The 20,179-nt window shown below is 35.7% G+C and overlaps 2 protein-coding genes across 2 annotated transcripts; one reads left to right on the top strand and one right to left on the bottom strand.

Moving 5' to 3' along the window:
• Window positions 1-6,022: 6,022 nt before the first annotated feature.
• On the bottom strand, window positions 6,023-15,391 carry alg5 (ALG5 dolichyl-phosphate beta-glucosyltransferase). Its single transcript, XM_087806794.1, has 10 exons — window positions 15,141-15,391; window positions 12,814-12,982; window positions 11,865-11,911; window positions 10,641-10,709; window positions 10,490-10,582; window positions 10,315-10,428; window positions 10,187-10,246; window positions 9,614-9,765; window positions 7,570-7,655; window positions 6,023-6,451 (listed from the first exon to the last, which is right to left on the bottom strand). The coding sequence occupies exons 1-10, from the start codon at window positions 15,210-15,212 to the stop codon at window positions 6,336-6,338; spliced, it is 978 nt and encodes a 325-aa protein (XP_087662920.1). The 5' UTR covers window positions 15,213-15,391; the 3' UTR covers window positions 6,023-6,335.
• Window positions 15,392-15,789: 398 nt separating this feature from the next.
• On the top strand, window positions 15,790-19,685 carry exosc8 (exosome component 8). The gene is made up of 11 exons (XM_087806793.1): window positions 15,790-15,831; window positions 16,007-16,043; window positions 16,114-16,177; window positions 16,258-16,331; window positions 16,430-16,475; window positions 16,604-16,709; window positions 17,954-17,999; window positions 18,062-18,158; window positions 18,237-18,357; window positions 18,423-18,529; window positions 19,557-19,685. Exons 1-11 carry the CDS (start codon window positions 15,815-15,817, stop codon window positions 19,673-19,675), a joined length of 834 nt encoding a protein of 277 aa, XP_087662919.1. The 5' UTR covers window positions 15,790-15,814; the 3' UTR covers window positions 19,676-19,685.
• The last annotated feature ends 494 nt before the right edge of the window (window positions 19,686-20,179 follow it).

Below are 20,179 nucleotides of genomic sequence, written 5' to 3'. Positions count from 1 at the left end.
GCCCGGAGGGGGGGGAAGATATCGTATTTCGTAGACAACGATCGATCAAGGAGGTTATAAACTGATTTAATGATCATGTTTGATTTGATAAAACGTATAAGATTAAATAAAAATCAATACGAGTCTGGCGTCATTGTTTTCGGCTTGTTTTGCATTATATTTATCGCGCGCAAATAAAATATTTTCTTATCGTGTTGTTCATTTAAAAACGTGTTACTTTAAAAGTAAATCCTAACCATTCGTAAGACTCGTAACAAACCCACACGGATCGATCGCGACCCTCTTATTGTGGAGGTGCGTCCGGCTCTGGTTCCGGCGCCGGTCCTGGGAGACGGTCTTGACGCAGGTTCCTCGGAGCCTCCAGTCACACAACAGCAGCCTCGCCGGCGTCAGCCTGGCTGGGACCGCAGCGCCTGCACACCAGATCCCTCCGCCTTCACCCCCAGAGCTGGAACTTTTCCCAGGAGCTCTTGAGCAAAAAAAAGCGTGCGCGCGTCACCTGTGCGTGCGCGGGGCAGGAAGAGAGAGAGAGAGAGAGTCACACCTGTCCTCAGGTGTAAACAACCATCAACGTTCGCGGAGATAAAGGAAGTAAACAACATGTGAAGGGGAGGCATGACTGGTTGTCATGACAACCGCAGATATCGACTTCTGCTTCCTGTTTGTAAAACATACCTTTTTTTTTCATTCCACCATGACTGCACTTTCCTCTTCATCTCTTTATATTCTGAATGATTGAAGTTATTTACTTCTTAACAACATGTTTTTCCTCAACATTACCTTATTAAGTTGGACTTTTGACAGCAATTAGGTCCATTATCTTCAATTAACCACTTATTTTTACTGTAATATTAAACAAAACTTTATCAAAACAAACAAAAGAAAGTGAACAAAATTAACAAAATAGCTTAACAGGATAACATTTTTTGTATGTATATTGAATTAGTTTGTGCTGGTGTTAATACATTTGAATTAAAGTTCGAAATCAACGTTTGTTTTAACATTGTTTACCAATAATTTATGCTATATTTGAGCATGTTTAGCCAGTAATATGTATTAAGATGTCAATAGTTTTATTGACATTCATTTTCTATCTTTATGTTTAAATCCAGACACAGGATTTTAAGATATAATGCTTTTATTCATCATTTACCTTCTTCACACGAGAGCTGATGCATCATTGAGGACCTAAACTTCCGCTTTTCATGTTTTATTTAAAACTTTATCAAAACAAACAGTGGACAAAGATAACAAAATAGCTTAACAGGATGACTCATCTAAAAACACTTTTATACTCACAAGTTTTGTTTGTATATTCAAGTTTGTGCTGGTGTTAATACATTTGAATTAAAGTTCGAAATCAAAGTTTGTTTTAACGTTGTTTACCATATATTTATGCTATACTTTAGCATCTTTAGCCAGTTATATGTATTAAGATGTCAATAGTTTTATTCAAAAGTGAGATACCGCAAAAATAAACTATATTTTCTATGGTTATGTTTAAGAAGAGACGCTGGATTTTAAGATATAATGCTTTTATTCATCATTTACCTTCTTCACACGAGAGCTGATGCATCATTGAGGATGTAAACTTCCGCTTTTCATGTTTTATTTAAAACTTTATCAAAACAAACAGTGGACAAAGATAACAAAATAGCTTAACAGGATGACTCATCTAAAAACACTTTTATATTAACACGCTTTGTTTATATATTCAATAAGTTTGTGCTGGTGTTAATACATTTGAATTAGAATCGAAATCAACGTTTGTTTTAACGTTGTTTACCAATAATTTATGCTATATTTGAGCAAGTTTAGCCAGTTATATGTATTAATATGTCAATAGTTTTATTCAAAAGTGAGCTACAGCAAAAATAAACTATATTTTCTATGGTTATGTTTAAGAAGAGACGCTGGATTTTAAGATATAATGCTTTTTATTCATCATTTACCTTCTTCACACGAGAGCTGACGCATCATTGAGGATGTAAACTTCCGCTTTTCATGTTTTATTTAAAACTTTATCAAAACAAACAGTGGACAAAGATAACAAAATAGCTTAACAGGATGACTCATCTAAAAACACTTTTATATTCACACGCTTTGTTTATATATTCAATAAGTTTGTGCTGGTGTTAATACATTTGAATTAGAATCGAAATCAACGTTTGTTTTAACGTTGTTTACCAATAATTTATGCTATATTTGAGCAAGTTTAGCCAGTTATATGTATTAAGATGTCAATAGTTTTATTCAAAAGTGAGCTACAGCAAAAATAAACTATATTTTCTATGGTTATGTTTAAGAAGAGACGCTGGATTTTAAGATATAATGCTTTTATTCATCATTTACCTTCTTCACACGAGAGCTGAGCATCACTGAGGATGTAAACTTCCGCTTTTCATGTTTTATTTAAAACTTTATCAAAACAAACAGTGGACAAAGATAACAAAATAGCTTAACAGGATGACTCATCTAAAAACACTTTTATATTCACACGTTTTGTTTGTATATTCAATAAGTTTGTGCTGGTGTTAATACATTTGAATTAGAATCGAAATCAACGTTTGTTTTAACGTTGTTTACCAATAATTTATGCTATATTTGAGCAAGTTTAGCCAGTTATATGTATTAATATGTCAATAGTTTTATTCAAAAGTGAGATACCGCAAAAATAAACTATATTTTCTATGGTTATGTTTAAGAAGAGACGCTGGATTTTAAGATATAATGCTTTTTATTCATCATTTACCTTCTTCACACGAGAGCTGAGCATCACTGAGGATGTAAACTTCCGCTTTTCATGTTTTATATAAAACTTTATCAAAAAAAACAGTGGACAAAGATAACAAAATAGCTTAACAGGATGACTCATCTAAAAACACTTTTATATTCACACGCTTTGTTTATATATTCAATAAGGTTGTGCTGGTGTTAATACATTTGAATTAGAATCGAAATCAACGTTTGTTTTAACTTTGTTTAGCATATATTTATGCTATATTTGAGAATGTTTAGCCAGTTTTATGTATTAATATGTCAATAGTTTTATTCAAAAGTGAGCTACAGCAAAAATAAAGTATATTTTCTATCTTTATGTTTATGAAGAGACGTTGGATTTTAAGATATAATGCTTTTTATTTATCATTTACCTTCATCACACGAGAGCTGATGCATCGTTGAGGACGTAAACTTCCGCTTTTTAAAACTTTATTAATACTCATCTAAAAACAAAAGGTTGACAAAGACAGCAAAATGGCAGCGGAACAGGTGCAACACACTCATCAAAAACACTTTTTTTAAATCAACGTTTTGTTTGTATCTTTAGTCAGTTTGTGCTGGTGTTACTACATTAAAAAAGGAGTTCGAAATTAACGTTTCTAACCAAAAATGTATGTTATGCTTACTTTAGGAGATCAATAAAGTTGTATTCAAAAGTGAGATGGAGCAAAAATAAACAGTTAAATATATATATATTTTTTAAAGCTTGAATTGATGATATAATGACGATTTACCTTCACAAGATCTGCTGAATCATCGTGGATGTAATAATTTATCCATCTTTATGTTTCACTAAAAACTTTATCGATAACCATGACAAACACAAGGTTGACAAAGATAGCAACTTAGCAGGTGCAGCAAACTATTCAAAACACTTTTATACTCCTGTGGTTTTGAACATGTTTCATGCTAATGTCACAACTAAAAACCTAAAAAAAAGGTTCGAAATTAACGTTTGTAACCAATACTGTATACAATGGTGTTATGCTTTCATTAAGATGTCAATAAAGTTGTATTCAAAGGCGAGACAGGAAACAGATGAGGAATAATTAAAAAACATTTTTTTTATTTGTATTTTATTCATAAAGAGACGCTGGAAAAAACGAAGATGTAAAAACGTCTCTCTTCTTATTTACCTTCATCACCACAGCAGCGGCGGAGGGATACGCGCCTTTATTGGCGGTGCTGCGTCCTGGTCCAGTTAATGACGGCAGACTGGCGACAGTCAGTCTACAAGTTTGACATTTTAACAGTTTACAGCAACTGCTGCTCAGCGTCACAATAGTCCGGAGTGAAGCTGCTGCTGTGATGCTGTCACACAGATTCACTCCATGCTTTCTTTTTTCCTACCATCTGTTGCTGCACCTAAAGGCACCACAGAGGTTAAAGGTGACGCTGATGCTGAGAAACGTTATTGATTTGTCAAATACCTGCAGCAACAATTAATAAATACTCATATACTGTCGCTTTTTTCCTCCCAGTTTATCAACCTAATCAATCATAAAGACTCTCACCTATGAAAACACAACTTCGAGTGAACCATTTAATATTATGTAGATAAATAATATAAAAAATAAATATATAATATTTAATATTCAACTCAAAAACAAACTTCTTGTTTCTAATGATCTGTTGGATCTATTTGTATTATTAAGAGTTACCTAAGCATCAATTAAAAGAGGTGACTATTAATTCAAAACAATATTCTTGATTTGGGAGTTCCTTAAATAAGATTAAAAATAACCAACACATTTAAAGACCAACAATCAAGGAAAATTAAAATATAAAATCGATGGTTCGACAGTGAATACTTATTGAATTTATTTGAACTTATGTTGCCAAAAGTTGAACATAAATCTATAAAAATATATTTATTGTAAGTAAATATATTTAGATTTAAAAATAAAACTACTTATGTGTTTACATTACATTTTTTAATATTTTCTTACTTTCAGAGCTATTCATGGTCAGGCTCCTCCTTACATCACTGATCTGATCCAGCCTTACACCCCAGCTCGGGCTCTGAGGTCTGTGGATCAGAATCTACTTATGGTTCTACGCACACGGTTCAGGACCAGAGGAGAGAAATCTTTTCAGACTGTTGCTCCTAAGCTTTGGAACAATCTTCTCTCTCTTTGCACTTGATGATCTACTGACTCCTTTAAGAAACACCTTAAGACGTTTCTATTTGTTCAGGCTTTTCCTTGAATTTCTCGAACTCCTGTGTTGTTCTCAGTATTATCTTGATCTTTAAAGTATGTACTGTTTTGAGTATTGTTTTGATTGTTTAAGCGCTTTGTGACCCTGGTCTGGAAAAGCGCTATATAAATAAATATTACTTACTTACTTAAAAACTTTTGAACATTTGATTAAAAAAAAAAAAAATCCAATTAAGGCTTTTATTTTTGTAAACGATCCACAGGAACCTTGAGATAAAAGGATCACTGGACTCTAATGGATCCACTGATGAATAAAATGAAGTCGACGTGTGGTTCGACTCCTGAGTGACCGAGCCGTGAACCACATGAAGTCTCAAGGCAGACGGACGCCGTAGACGCCGTAGACGCCGTAGACGCCGTAGACGCCGTAGACGCCGTAGACGCCGTAGACGCCGTAGACGCCGTAGACGCCGCGGCTGCAAACAGGAAGTGTCATCCGGACGGAGAGTTTCACACTCGCACGTCTTCGTTTGCTCAACTCTCTCTCTGTGGAGAGTGTGAGGGTCGTGCGAAGGAATGTCGTGAATCAACATCAGGTCGACGGAAGGTCAAAGTCAGGGTCACATGATCATATAAATATACCTTAGACTTCATTATTATGGAGGTGGATCAGAGCCATCGGAAGATCACCTAAAATTGAACTTGATTATAAGTTAAACCTTTGAATTTAACATTTAAATTGTTGTAAATTTGAATTTTTTAATTGAAGGGTAAGAATTTTAAATAATTAAATAAAATTTCCAGACATAATTTGACACAAAAACTTTGATTTGAATATCAATTTAACGTTTAATGTTTAAATCGTAGCCTTTTATATTCAATATTAAAATGTTTTATAAGTATATTTATAACATATTTAACATTTAAATAAAGATATTTAGAATTTAGCTATTAAAAAATAAATTAAGTGCTTCTAAAAAACAACATTTTAATAAACAATTCAATGTTTTTATTAATCTTCCGATGAGACGGATTGACTTTTGTCACCAAAACTATTTAAAAAAAGAGGAAGTGAAACAACATTGACCTCGAGCTCATGATTTAATCCTGAAAAAGGCCCTCGAGCCACTTTTTAACGCGACATCAGCAACATTTTAAGAATCGGATCCTGTTGGTGCGACGGTTTCCCTCGAGGCTCCGCCCATCGTGAAGAAAGAGGTTTCCATGGCGACGACGGACGGACAGCTCGAGCAAAACGAAAGAGAAATCGAGGACGAGAGGACGAGCAGCTGCAGCGACAAGTACCCGGAGTCGAGACTACAGAACGTGGATCCCACACCTCGTCCAATCAACGGTGGCCAGAAGAGTCCAGAAATAAAAGGCTTGGTGTGATGGTCAGTCGCTCTTCTGCGGCGACTGCAGCTTCCAGGCTCCGGTGATGTAGCGAAGGCGGATGAAGACCAGGTCGCGACCCATTTGCAGCCAACTCCAGACCGGGACCAGTTTGGATCCTGGGGGAGAATATCAGTTATTTATTAAAATTTATTTGTTTATTTGTTAAAATCAAAATAACTAAACATTTATTAATACAAAATATATATTTTAATAATGAATTTTCTTTTTATTAAATGATTTAAATGTTCTTTGATATGATCGATTTTTGTCTTCGGGCCAAATGTTGATTATTTACATAATAGTTAGTGAAGTTCGTGGAAACGTTTTCAAGGCTTTTTATTTCAATGAAGTGAAAAAAGGTTATAAAAAGGTATTTTTTTTCGGCTGAAGTGAAAAAAATTCACGTTGTTTTTCTTTTATTGGAGCGAAAAAAAAGTTCAAGTCGTATGTTTTGATAGAAGTGAAAAGTGTTTTTTTTCCCTGAAGTCCTATTTTTATTTGAATAAAGTGAAGTGAAACATTTTTAGAAGCCATTTTTTAATTAAAGTGAAAAAAAGACGGTCATTTTTTTTATAGACTTAAAAAGGTTTTAACGCCGTATTTTTTTCTTTAAATAAAGTGAAAAAAGTTTTGAAGCCATTTTTTTTTTAATCAAAGTGAAAAAAGTTTGTCCTTTTTTTATCGACTTAAAAACGTTTTGACGTCATATTTTTGTTTAAATAAAGAGAAAAAGGTTTTTAAGCCTTTTTTCAAACGAAGTGAAAACAACTTTTGAAGCAATTTTTTTATTGAAGCGAAAAGTTCAAGTCGTACGTTTCGATAGAAATTAAAAAGGTTAAATTTTTTATTTATTTTATTGAAGTGACAAAAGTTTAAGTCCTTATTTTTAATAGAATTTAACAAAATATGAAGTCATTTCATTGATTGAAGTTGAAAATAAATGCAAGACCTATTTTTTAGGTGAATTTAAAAAAGTTTTAAAGCCGTTTATTAAAGAAAATAAAAGTTTGACGCGGGTTCTTCCCCATTGGTCGGACAGTTTTGAGTGACAGGTGATATTAAAGATGATGAAAAATAAAAGCCGAGGCTGCAGATCATTAAACGTGATTAAAGAAAACTAATCAAAAACTTGCAGCATTTGTGCATCAACTGCCAGCAGAGCTATTTTTAGTCGGGCAGACTTAGGGCAGCCTTGTTGTCGCACAGATGTCGACATATTCCAGAGAAAACACACCTTCTATCTCCGTCCAGTTGACGGACACTTCAGCGACAGGGATGTTCAGACACTGGGCCACGAACAACACTTCCACATCGAAGGCCCTGAGGAAGAACACAGTTACACAAAATGTCCGACACGATGAGTGTTGAGTGTTGTCGAGACGTTACACACTTATTACACACACTTCCTGATGAAATTAAAAGCCTTTAAAAAGACATTAAACTTCAAATAAAAACATCAATGAAATCAGTGACGTAGGAAAATAGCCAAACATTTAACAACGTGATATTTTCTTTTTATGATTCTGTTTATACTGTATATTCAAAAGGAATTTTAAATTATTATTATTTTTTAATCACATTTCATTTTTTATCATAGTTCTTTGTTGTTTATATTTCAATAGTGTGTAATAAACTGATTATTATTATTTTAATTACAATTATGATTTAAATATTTCTAGTATTTGTTCATTTTTGGGTTGCACTTAAAATTTCCGGCCACTAGATGGCAGCAGTCGTTACGTCCTCCACAGCTAAAGGAAGAATGAAACCCTGGCGATGACTGAGGACGAGAGGATACAGTGAGTCCAGCAGCTTTTAAAGCTGATGTTTGGACATATTTTGGTTTGAAAACAAATGAAAGCACGACTTCATCAAGAGTCATGTGGTCTGTAAATACTACAACACCAGAGTCTAGTACTGGACAATAGTACACATATATACTTGTTACTACACTATCACAACACCAGAGTCAAGTACTGGACAATACTACACATATATACTTGTTACTACACTATCACAACACCAGAGTCAAGTACTTGACAATACTACACATATATACTTGTGACTACACTATCACAACACCAGAGTCAAGTACTGGACAATACTACACATACATACATGTTACTACACTATCACAACACCAGAGTCAAGTACTGGACAATACTACACATACATACATGTTACTACACTATCACAACACCAGAGTCAAGTACTGGACAATACTACACATATATACTTGTTACTACACTATCACAACACCTGAGTCAAGTACTGGACAATGCTACACATATATACTTGTTACTACACTATCACAACACCAGAGTCAAGTACTGGACAATACTACACATATATACTTGTTACTACACTATCACAACACCAGAGTCAAGTACTGGACAATACTACACATATATACTTGTTACTACACTATCACAACACCAGAGTCAAGTACTTGACAATACTACACATATATACTTGTGACTACACTATCACAACACCAGAGTCAAGTACTGGACAATAGTACACATATATACTTGTTACTACACTATCACAACACCAGAGTCAAGTACTGGACAATACTACACATATATACTTGTTACTACACTATCACAACACCAGAGTCAAGTACTTGACAATACTACACATATATACTTGTTACTACACTATCACAACACCAGAGTCAAGTACTTGACAATACTACACATATATACTTGTGACTACACTATCACAACACCAGAGTCAAGTACTGGACAATACTACACATACATACATGTTACTACACTATCACAACACCAGAGTCAAGTACTGGACAATACTACACATACATACATGTTACTACACTATCACAACACCAGAGTCAAGTACTGGACAATACTACACATATATACTTGTTACTACACTATCACAACACCTGAGTCAAGTACTGGACAATGCTACACATATATACTTGTTACTACACTATCACAACACCAGAGTCAAGTACTGGACAATACTACACATATATACTTGTTACTACACTATCACAACACCAGAGTCAAGTACTGGACAATACTACACATATATACTTGTTACTACACTATCACAACACCAGAGTAAAGTACTGGACAATACTACACATATATACTTGTTACTACACTATCACTGTATATCGTATTGTTGACCCTGTACCGTGATACGTTTTGTATAAACAGATTACTGTAGTATCTACAGATACTACCTGATGTAGAAACTTCACTGACTGTTTACACATTAGCTCTGAAACAGGAAGTAAACGTTCTCACCATCGTTCCACGTGGAGGGAGGAGAAGGTTCTGAGTGCAGCCTCGCGCGTGAAGAGCTTGAATCCACACTGTGTGTCCTTGATCCCTCTCACGCAGAAGAACCAGACCAGGAAGTGGAACCCGTACATGAGGAACGTGCGGAACATGGAGCGCTGTGGCACCAAACAAAAAAAAAAGTTTAAATATAAATGTATGTATTCGTTGCACAGTGTATTCTAACCATAATTGTCAACGTGTCACATGATTGGCTGAAAGATTGATCAAGTAGATCGGTATTCTATTGGTTTGGTCTATTACACCAACATCTTTATAAAGAATTAAAAAAAACGTTGAATTAAGAAAGAATATTTAGGAATTATTGTGATTAGAATATCAAACTCTATGTGTTCAATTAAATTAATTAATTTTAAAAAATATTCACTTTTTTTTTTATTCAATTATTCAATAAAAATAAATTCAAACTTTAAATTTAGAAATGATTCAATTGAAAAATAAAATAATAAATGCTTATAAAACGACATAAAATGTTTCAAACATTTTAAATATTCCATCAAGATTCCGCCTCAGACTCACCTGAGCCACTGAGTCCTGCTCCAGGTGAGCTCTGGATCCACAGGAAATCCCCATGTTTTCCTACGAACCACATCATCAACCGAACATGTCTTCATCTCCTCAAAACAACCAGACATCTCAGCACCGACCGGTTTATGTTCTAGATCGTTCAGACCCGCTTCCACTTTCTCCACGTCGGCGAACTTGGTGGCGCCGTCGGCGTCGGCCATGAGGACCAGCTTCCCTCTGGAGCTCATGGTTCCCTTTTTAAAAAACCAGCACATTCAGGATCGAGATGATCCAGATGAGAAGCTCTGGTCTCACCATCCGTACGGCGCCGCCCTTCCCTCGGTTCTGCACCAGCGTCAGGACGCGCACCTTGTCGGAACCGTACTTCCTGGTGTAGCCTAGCGCCACCTGCAGTGACGTCACAACACTTCAGATTTGAACAGGTTTTACGGCGTCAACAACTCACCTCTGTGGTCTTGTCTTTGCTCCCATCATCCACAACGATGACCTCGTAGGTGAAGGACGCGTCATCCTTCTGCAGGGAGTAGAAGCAACCCGTCACTTTAGCCAACAACTAAATGCCGCCACCTAGTGGCCTCTTTAGAAACAACCACTGTTTACAAACGAGCTCACATGTAGGAAAATGGAGTTAAAGCTACGCTTGTTTTCAGGTTTCTGTGGTTTATACTCACACGTGATATTGTTGGTCAAGTTTACTTTCATATCCAGTATCTGTCAGTGTTTAACTGTTTTACTTTAAACTTTGTTTCAGAGCAAGCTGGTGTTTCTTTTAAGGTAAGGTAAGGTAAAACTTTATTGATTTATTGAAATTGTTTTTTTCCAGTTGCCAATACATACAGCAATTTTTTTTATATAAAAAAAACAAAAAAAAAACAAAATAAAATAAGAACAAGAGAAATAAAGAGAAAGAACACAATTACACAATCTAAGTCTAAAGACAAAGAACATAGGTCAAAGAAAAACAACAAAGACAAAGGATACAAAGACTAACATAGAACAGAACATCCAGATACTTTCACTCCACTCCTGCCCCCGAACCCACAATTATACAATTTAATAGCCCGAGGAATGAATTCACTCATTGCTGTCATTTCACCAGTTTTGTTGTTACTTGAAATGTTACGTTGTTACGTCTTGAAATGACGAATGTTGCCAACTAGTGGCCGGAGGTTTAATTGCAGCAAACAAATGAATAAACGCAGTGAATATTAAGTGTTATTTGTGAAATCAAGTGATTGTCTTTTATAAACAGACTATTGAAATACAAACCATAAAATCACTTTGAATTAAAATAAAATGCTATTTAAAAAGGTAAAAAAATGTAAAAAGATTTTTTTTTTTTTTTAAATAAAATATCGATACGGTGCTATTGAATATCGATACAGTATCTTGAATAAAAATATGGCGATGTATTGTTATAATGATATTTTCTTAGACTCCCAATTGCTACACATCGCAATGTTTTATTTCTCATGGTACACGTATGAAATATTTAACAACCCTGTGTCGATATATATTTATTATTATACATTATTCTAGTGAGGTTGTCGAAAGAACATATCCTGCCAAATACTCTAAATAATCTTTAAATTAGATCCATCTGCTTAATTTTACGAGAAGTAAAAGTCGAACAACTGAATGAAACAAATTGTTAAATCTTCTTGTTTACCTGTCTTTTTTCCAAGTACTCCATCGCTTCATCCATCATTAAAGGCACTGGAAACAAGCAATCATATTTTTATTTATCTTAAATGCAACTTCAAGTGTATAACATGGTATTTTCAAATAGACATATAAAATGTATTTACTCGCAGTAAACGTAGTCAATGAATCCTTAGGAGGAACGCTTATAGGAAAAGATGGACAAAATGGAATAACTATGTGCAAAGTAATTTGGACTTTAGAAATTGTTGTACCACCCACAATCTTTGGTCTGGTACCTTCTTATTTTCTTGTGTATCTACTGACTTTTGTTTTCATTTTTGGTTTAATGATTAGGTCTGTACTTATCTACAAAATCAGATAAATAAAGGGTAAAAGAAAACTGGAAATATCTCTCACTACGTTCAGCTATACATTAGAAATAAAGTATTGTCACGGAATTGTGTACTTTTTATTTAATAGCAGTGGGATTTATGTCTTATTAATGTTATTTAAGTACTTTTGATAAGGTTTGAATTATTATCCATCTATCCATCCATCCATCAATCTCTCTATATATATATATATATATATATATATATATAGTAATAATAATATAATTATAGTAAAACTTAGATATAATAGCTTTTTTAGTTTTAACAAAAAACAAGTCATTAATCATAACAATATAACACTAAAATTTAAGTCATATTAATAGTTTATTAAAATAACTAGGTTTACTCTAAAAAAAAACACTGTGCTACAATGAAATATAAAAATAAAACATTTTCATTTGCTTTAAAAATATGACATTTTCTGGCATTAATCGCTTACTTTGCCTTTTTTGCCAAGATGGCCTGAGCTCTTATAATAGTTAAACACCGTCTTGCTCAAGGACAGGGTAAGATTCAAACCTTTAACAACCAAAAACGTTCGTACTTAAAGTCTGAGAAGCTGAAGGAAGGTGCAGGACTCACTCCGAAGCTCCTCGTTGTAGGCCGGCACCACCACCGACAGGTCCACGGAGTGAGGGTCATGGAGGCTCGGAAAGGATTCTTTCTGACCAGAGGCCGTGAGGAAACATTTCTCCTTCTCGTGGCGTCGCAGGTTTATCATCCCAGCAGTGACGTGAGCAACGACCAGCAGCTGGAAAATATAAAATAAAAAATATTTAGGAATGTGTGTATTCGCTGCTTTCATCAGCACTACACAATATTGATGTAGAAAACACAAGTTTTTTTGACTGGAATCCCTACAACAATATAAGTTACACATTCATCTCTGAGTCGGTTTAGTATCTTTAAAATAGATCGATTTGTACATTGTTTTTTTTTGTCAGACCAGCCATTTTTATCACTTCAAACACTAAATTCATGAATTCAATCAATTAAAATAATATTGTAACTGTGCTTTATTTTTCCATCACTGTATATTTAAACTACTTATGGTGTGTTTGCTCAAACTGAGCAATTCATTTGCTTCTTCTACGCGCATTTTTAGAGCCAGAGATGAAGATGTTGAGGATCTCTTCGGGAGTGACGGAGGTGGATAGGATCAGGAATGAGTCAATCATAGAAACAAGTTAGATGTTTTGGAGATGAGGTCAGAGAGAGTGAGATGGTCATGTACAGAGGAGGGACAGTGAGTATTTTGGTAGAAGGATGCTGGGGTTGGAACTGCCAGATCAGGAGGTCTAGAGGAAGACCAAAGAGAAGGTTTATGGATGTAGTGAAAGAGTAAGTAAATAATATTTGTAGAGCACTTTTCCAGACCAGGGTCACAAAGCGCTTAAACAATCAAAACAATACCCAATAAAATATATGCTTAAAAGTTCAAGACACCACCAAGACAAACAAAGGAGTCTCAGAAAATCAAGGAAAAGCCTGCAAGAATAAAAGTGTCTTAAGATGTTTCTTGAAGGAGTCAGTAGATCATCAAACACAGATGTTTCTTGAAGGAGTCAGTAGATCATCAAACACAGATGTTTCTTGAAGGAGTCAGTAGATCATCAAACACAGATGTTTCTTGAAGGAGTCAATAGATCATCAAACACAGATGTTTCTTGAAGGAGTCAGTAGATCATCAAACACAGATGTTTCTTGAAGGAGTCAGTAGATCATCAAACACAGAGATGGTTCCAAAGCTTAGGAGCAACAGTCTGGAAGGATTTCTCTCCTCTGGTCCTGAAGTTCAGGAACCATCAGTAGATTCTGATCCACAGACCTCAGAGCCCGAGCTGGGGTGTAAGTCTGGATCAGATCACTGATGGAAGGTCTGACCATGAATAGATCTGAAAGTAAGAACCAGAATTCTAAAGTTGATCCTGAAAGAAACTGGCAGCCAGTGAAGACTTTGAAGGTTCGTAGAAATGTGAGTTCTTCTACTAGAGCAGGTAATGAAGTTGGTTGATGTGAGAGAGGGGGATACAGAGAACAGGTTTGGATGGAGGAGGTTTATTCGCTGTGGCGACCCCTGAAAGGAGCAGCCTAAAGAAAAAGACGATTTTTAGAGCCAGATTTTCTAATTTAACCTTAATTTATTGATTAAAATGATTAACACCATTATAACATAACTAATAATAAGATAATATAAAATAATAACAATAATAAGATTAACTTTTATTGTTCTGGATTTTTTTTGAAAGCCTCTATATGATAGTAAGTAAATAAGTAAGTATTTTGTATTTAAATAGTGCTTTTCCAGACCAGGGTCACAAAGCGCTTAAACAATCAAAACAATATTCAATAAAGTATATACTTTAAAGGTCAAGATAATACTGAGAACAACACAGGAGTTCCAGAAAATCAAGGAAAAGCCTGAACAAATAGAAACGTCTTAAGATGTTTCTTGAAGGAGTCAGTAGATCCATCAAGTGCAAAGAGAGGGAGATCGTTCCAAAGCAACATTTATTAAATGAGGTCAACATTAAGCAGGTCAAGACCTTTACAAAGTCAGATTTTGAAGGGTTAGACCAAAAACATTGAACCCTAGAGACTCAGTATTAAGAAGTTCATGGTCGCCTGTTTTAAAAATCCATAACTTTGTTGACATCTATCACAGAACAATGACACTTGTGTCACTGGAATCAACTTTAAAATCCATTTCTGATAACATTATTTTCATTATAAATCAATTAATCTTCATGATTTTACAAACATAAAGCTACAATTTTGTCAGCGAACATATGGTCATTCAAACTTTGAATTATATATAATAAACAAGAAGGTATATCTGTCATATTGTCACGCACTACTAAGAGTAAACATAGTATCATTTAAAGGTCATTATAACTAAAGTTTCTTACCAGAATAAAGGCTAGAACAGCGAGAGCCACCAGAGCCAGCAGAGCCTGAACTAGTTGACACTGACAAACCATCTTCCCTTCGTGTCTCCACCGCGGAAGGTGGTTCTACTGAGACTCGCTGCACTTTGGTGGAGAAAACGGTCAATATTTATCTTGTAAACGGCGTTATTTCCATGTCAGCGAGGGTCGTCCATGTTCCCTCCAATCACAACTCAACACAGTGCGGAGCGGAAGTGGACGTGTTCGTCGACACATCATCAGTTCGCGGTGGGATCAGATCAGGGTGCTGACACCTGCCGGACGGGAGTAGAATGACACTTTAAATAAAAAAAAAGAATTATTAAATAAATATAAAAATATTTATATATATATTTTCGATTTTTAGCAAGAAAAAATTATTTTAAGTTAAAAAGTCTACGGTTGTCTTAATTGACTTTGATATTAAATAACTATCGTATGCGATGTGCAAGAATTCTTGAAATAAAAATGTAATACTAAATAATAATAATAATAATACTTATTACTAGGATACGTATCAGTGGATTTGAGAGTTGTTTTAAGTGGCAAATTCAAATAAAACCCTTGTATATAATTATTATTTGCAATTTAAAATTGCCTTTTGAACGCCTCGGCCACCGTACACTCTGTCACCAACCCGCGTGGTTCATCAAAACATGGCGGCTGGATTTAAGTAAGGTTTATATTTCTATTTTTTATCCAATAACATTTATTTTAAATTAAAACTTTAATACATGGTCTAACTCGTAAATCAATACATTTGTTATCACGTGTTAATGTTATAATCGTTAGATTTATACGACCTTAGTAACGTCACGTTACATTTTATTTTGATATATTTCTTTTAGAACCGCCGAGCCTCTGGAGTATCACAGGAGCTTCCTGGTAAATAAACAACTGTTGCATTGACACCAATAATCTGTTTTTAAATACAACTATTTATTATTATTTTTAGAAGGAAAACTGTCGACCGGATGGACGCGAGTTGTTACAATTCAGAACCACCACATTAAACATAGGTAACGATCCCTTAAACGTTACTTATTTAGTTACAATAATGAACAATTATTATTATTATTAATTTTAAAATCTCTACCAGGTTCGATCTCCACAGCAGATGGATCCGCGCTCGTTAAAGTTGGGAACACGACTGTCATCTGTGGCGTCAAAGCGGTAAAACACAACACTTTTATTTATTTAAATCACACTTTTATTTATTTAAATCACACTTTTATTTATTCAAACTGCTCTGTTTGTGTTCTTCTTTCCAGGAGCTGTCAAACCCCACAGTAGAGGCTCCAACTAAAGGTTTCATCGGTGAGATTGTTTTAAAAAAAATCTAACAAGAAATAAACCTAGCAGACCTTTTTAAATGTTTTAAAAAACAACTTGGAATCAAGTCAAAAAAGTGTTTCTTCTCCCTTCTTTTTTTTTTTTTTTTTTAGTCCCCAACGTGGACCTCCCTCCTCTGTGTTCCTCACAGTTTCGTCCCGGCCCTCCAGGGGAACAGGCACAGGCAGCGAGCCAGTTCATGGCTGATATAATTGAGAGGTAAATAATACTTATATAATAATATATAATAATACCAACGCTGTGTCTGAAATCGCATACTTGCGTATTTTTAGTGAATAAGTGCGTCTCAATTCTTAGTATGTGAAAAGTAGTGCTCCATACACACTAAATTGTCACTAAAACACCCACAAAACTGAGTATGGATCGATGGACACTTTCTACACTTTCTAAACGGCTCCATCTTAGTGACGTTGACGTTGTTAACGGAAGTTATGTCATATACAGTATACCATATTTTCCGGACTATAAGTGGCTCCGGAGTACAAGTCGCTCCAGCCATAAAATGCATAATAAAGAAGGAAAAAACATATTTAAGTCGCACTGGAGTATAAGTCGCATTTTTGGGGGAAATTGATTTGATAAAATCCAACACCAAGAACAGACATGTCATCTTGAAAGACAATTTAAAATAAAAATAGAGGCAACAACAGGCTGATAATTGTACGTTACGTTACATGAACTGAGAACCTGGTATGTTAACATAACATATGAAGAGTTATTCAGAGAACTATAGCATAAATAACTAACAAGTTTACCAAACCATCCGTGTAACTCCAAATATCTCAAATCCAATGAAATCTTCATCCTCGTGTCACTTTTAAACAACTAACTAACTCTGGAGGTAGAAGATGCGGCGCTTCCTCTTCTACGTCGAAATGATCAACACAGGCCTAGAGCGCCCTCTTGTGGTTTAGTGTGAAAATAACATGTGAAATGATATACCGGTAATAATGTGTTCATAATTTCACACATAAGTCGCTCCAGAGTATAAGTCGCACCCCCGGACAAACTATCAAAAAAACTGCGACTTATAGTCCGGAAAATACAGTACATATATATGCATATACTTACAGGTTTATTTTCAGCTGCAGTACGAGGACGACACGTCTTCGCTGCTGATACCAGCTTAAATATCTCACCAATATTTAGTTTCTCATATTTCCTGATCCAAACCAAACGTGCTGCCAGCAGGTGGCGATAGTGTTCCTACAGCTGGTTGAAATCATCCTTAAATAGTAGTAGAAGAAGAAGCTGTCGTGTCATTTCCTGTTAGTGTGTAGCAGCAGAGTTTGATTTGAGACATACTATCTGTGGAGAATTAGTTACTAGTTAGTACGTACACTATCCTGATGCATACTAACCTCCAGTGCACTAAGAGAAGTATGTGATTTGAGACACAGCAATACTCTTTTTTTTTTTTTTCATATTCTTTTATTTTCTAGCTCTCAAGTGATACAATTGGAGGATTTGTGCATCGCGAGAGGAAAGGTAACTTCCTCAATAATTAATACACACTTAAATAACGCACACACTCACTCGGACTCTTGCAGCTGTGCTGGGTTCTCTACTGTGACCTGGTGTGTCTGGACTACGACGGGAACCTGCTGGACGCCTGCGTGATCGCCCTGCTGGCCGCTTTGAAGAACAGTACGCCACCTCAAGAAAAACCCACTACTTTGTTGAGATAAAATCCTCTAACTCATTTTGTTGTTGACTTCCCTGCAGCTCGAATCCCTGAAGTCACGATCAACAAAGAAACAAGTTCACCAGAAGTCAACTTAAAGAAGAGAAATGCGTTGAACGTCCATAAAAACCCGGTCGCGGCTTCCTTCAGCGTCTTTGACAAGTACGAGAAATCAAAATCGTTTCGTGTTTATATTTCACTGACCGTGTTTTTTAATTCACCTGCAGCTCCGTGCTGATCGTAGATCCAACGCTAGAGGAAGAGTGTTTGTCGACGGCTCGGCTCACGGTCGTGATGGACGAGGACGATCGACTCTGTTCCCTTCACAAGCCTGGTAGGATCTTTCAAACATTCACTTCTAGTCATTTCATATGAGATTAAATGATGCAAGATAATATAAATGTATTTTTTTGTTTTAAAAAGCTTAAGAATGGAGTCAAACTCGCCGGCCAACCATTATTTGAGGCTCAATTTATCTTAATTATCTCTGTGGATCTTTCTATCTAATGGTATTTTGGTTGCAATTCACTTCTGTTCACTCCGTTTATTTTTCAATTTATTGAATCATTTATTTATTAAGCATATTTATATGAACTTTCTTGAGCGTTTAAAATAATAAATACCTAATTTTCCACACTATAAGACGCACTTAAAAGCCGTTAAATTAATCAAAAACGAGAGTGCGCCTTATTATCTGGAGCGCTTTATATATGAACATTACCTTTTGGTTTACAAACACTTTCATGACTCTGCACCGACACGCCGTGGGCGGGAATTACATCATTGTGTCATCAGCGGGTGGTATTAACGACACACGCCACATCATGGCGGACGTCTATGGAGTAAGATTACTGCCAGCGTTTTGGGCGAGTGTGTCTTGGTTGTTCATACAAATGCGTTCAACATGTCATACAAGCGCTTTCTAGCTGTCATACACGCGCTCAACTTCACTGCTGCTCGCTCAACACTCGTCTGCTCACAACACCAGTCTCACGCGCTGCTGCTCGAAAGCCTTTTAAACATCATTTGAACATCGTTACCATGGGAGTGAACGGAGTTGTCAGAACGCTTAATAAAGTTTGACTTTACCGGACTGTTTTGTTGACATTTCCTTTAGCACAGCTCCATCTAGTGGATGCATAACGCGACCTCAGTCAAATGTTTTACTGTATCTTTTATTCTACGCGCTCTTATAATCCGGTGCGCCCACTAGTGCGGAAAATACGGTGCGTGTAAATAATCGGAGATTCAGAGGTTGAGCTTTCCTTCAAATGATCAAGGCTTGAAGACAAATGCATGAAAATAAATAATTAAGGGTTGTTTTTCATCGTGACATCATTAACTTGCATGTCGTGTCGCAGGCGGGACGTCGCTGTCCGGAGAGAAGCTGCAGGAGTGCATCAGCAGAGCGACGACGCGACACCGAGAGATCCAGACGCTCATGGATAAAGTCATAACAAGTGTCAAAACACAAAAATAAAGAATCTCACACGTCAATTTTTTTGTATCTAAAAAGCTGTATTTTTCACTGTCAATATATATTCTTTTTTTTCTTTTTTATAACAATAAAACTGTTGACAAAGACGGTTTAAAAAAATTCTTTCATGGAACGTCTCACACAAAGTCCAGTAAGAAGTGTCTCGCCAGCCGTGGAACTCGTTTAAAAGGAGACGCCTTTTTTTTTTTTACAAAACCTTCTGTACAAAAAACACAGTCTTGCATGTTGATCGCGAACGCCTTGGTTTGATCCCTCAAGGCCAGGATTATTTTTTTTTTCACAAAAAAAAACAAAACAAAACAACGACAAACGTCAGTAAGAGGTAGAGAGCCGCCTTTCCCGGGCCCCGGCTCCGAGATCAAGAGTTGCATGTTCACATGTTTGTGGTTCTGGTGAACTGGGACTTCTGTGCTTCGATGGCAGTTTTTTACCAAGCAGAGAGAATCCTGGGAAACGATACTGTCAGTCCTCACAACTGGAGGGGTT

Source organism: Callionymus lyra, chromosome 14 (genome assembly GCF_982586985.1).
Source record: "Callionymus lyra chromosome 14, fCalLyr1.hap1.1, whole genome shotgun sequence".
NCBI lineage: Eukaryota > Metazoa > Chordata > Actinopteri > Syngnathiformes > Callionymidae > Callionymus > Callionymus lyra.
The sequence above is the reverse complement of the archived record's forward strand: the minus strand, read 5'-3'. Positions and strand labels throughout refer to the sequence as shown.

Bases quoted from the DNA above. Each gene is read 5' to 3' on its own strand.
- exosc8 (XM_087806793.1), top strand. The intron at 16,178-16,257 runs GTAACGATCCCT...AATCTCTACCAG, and splicing joins AACCACCACATTAAACATAG to GTTCGATCTCCACAGCAGAT. The intron at 16,710-17,953 runs GTAAATAATACT...TTTATTTTCTAG, and splicing joins ATGGCTGATATAATTGAGAG to CTCTCAAGTGATACAATTGG.
- alg5 (XM_087806794.1), bottom strand. From the start codon at position 15,212: ATGGTTTGTCAGTGTCAACTAGTTCAGGCTCTGCTGGCTCTGGTGGCT. The intron at 10,583-10,640 runs GTGAGTTGTTGA...ACGTCACTGCAG, and splicing joins GCAAAGACAAGACCACAGAG to GTGGCGCTAGGCTACACCAG. The intron at 9,766-10,186 runs GTGAGTCTGAGG...TTGGTGCCACAG, and splicing joins AGCAGGACTCAGTGGCTCAG to CGCTCCATGTTCCGCACGTT.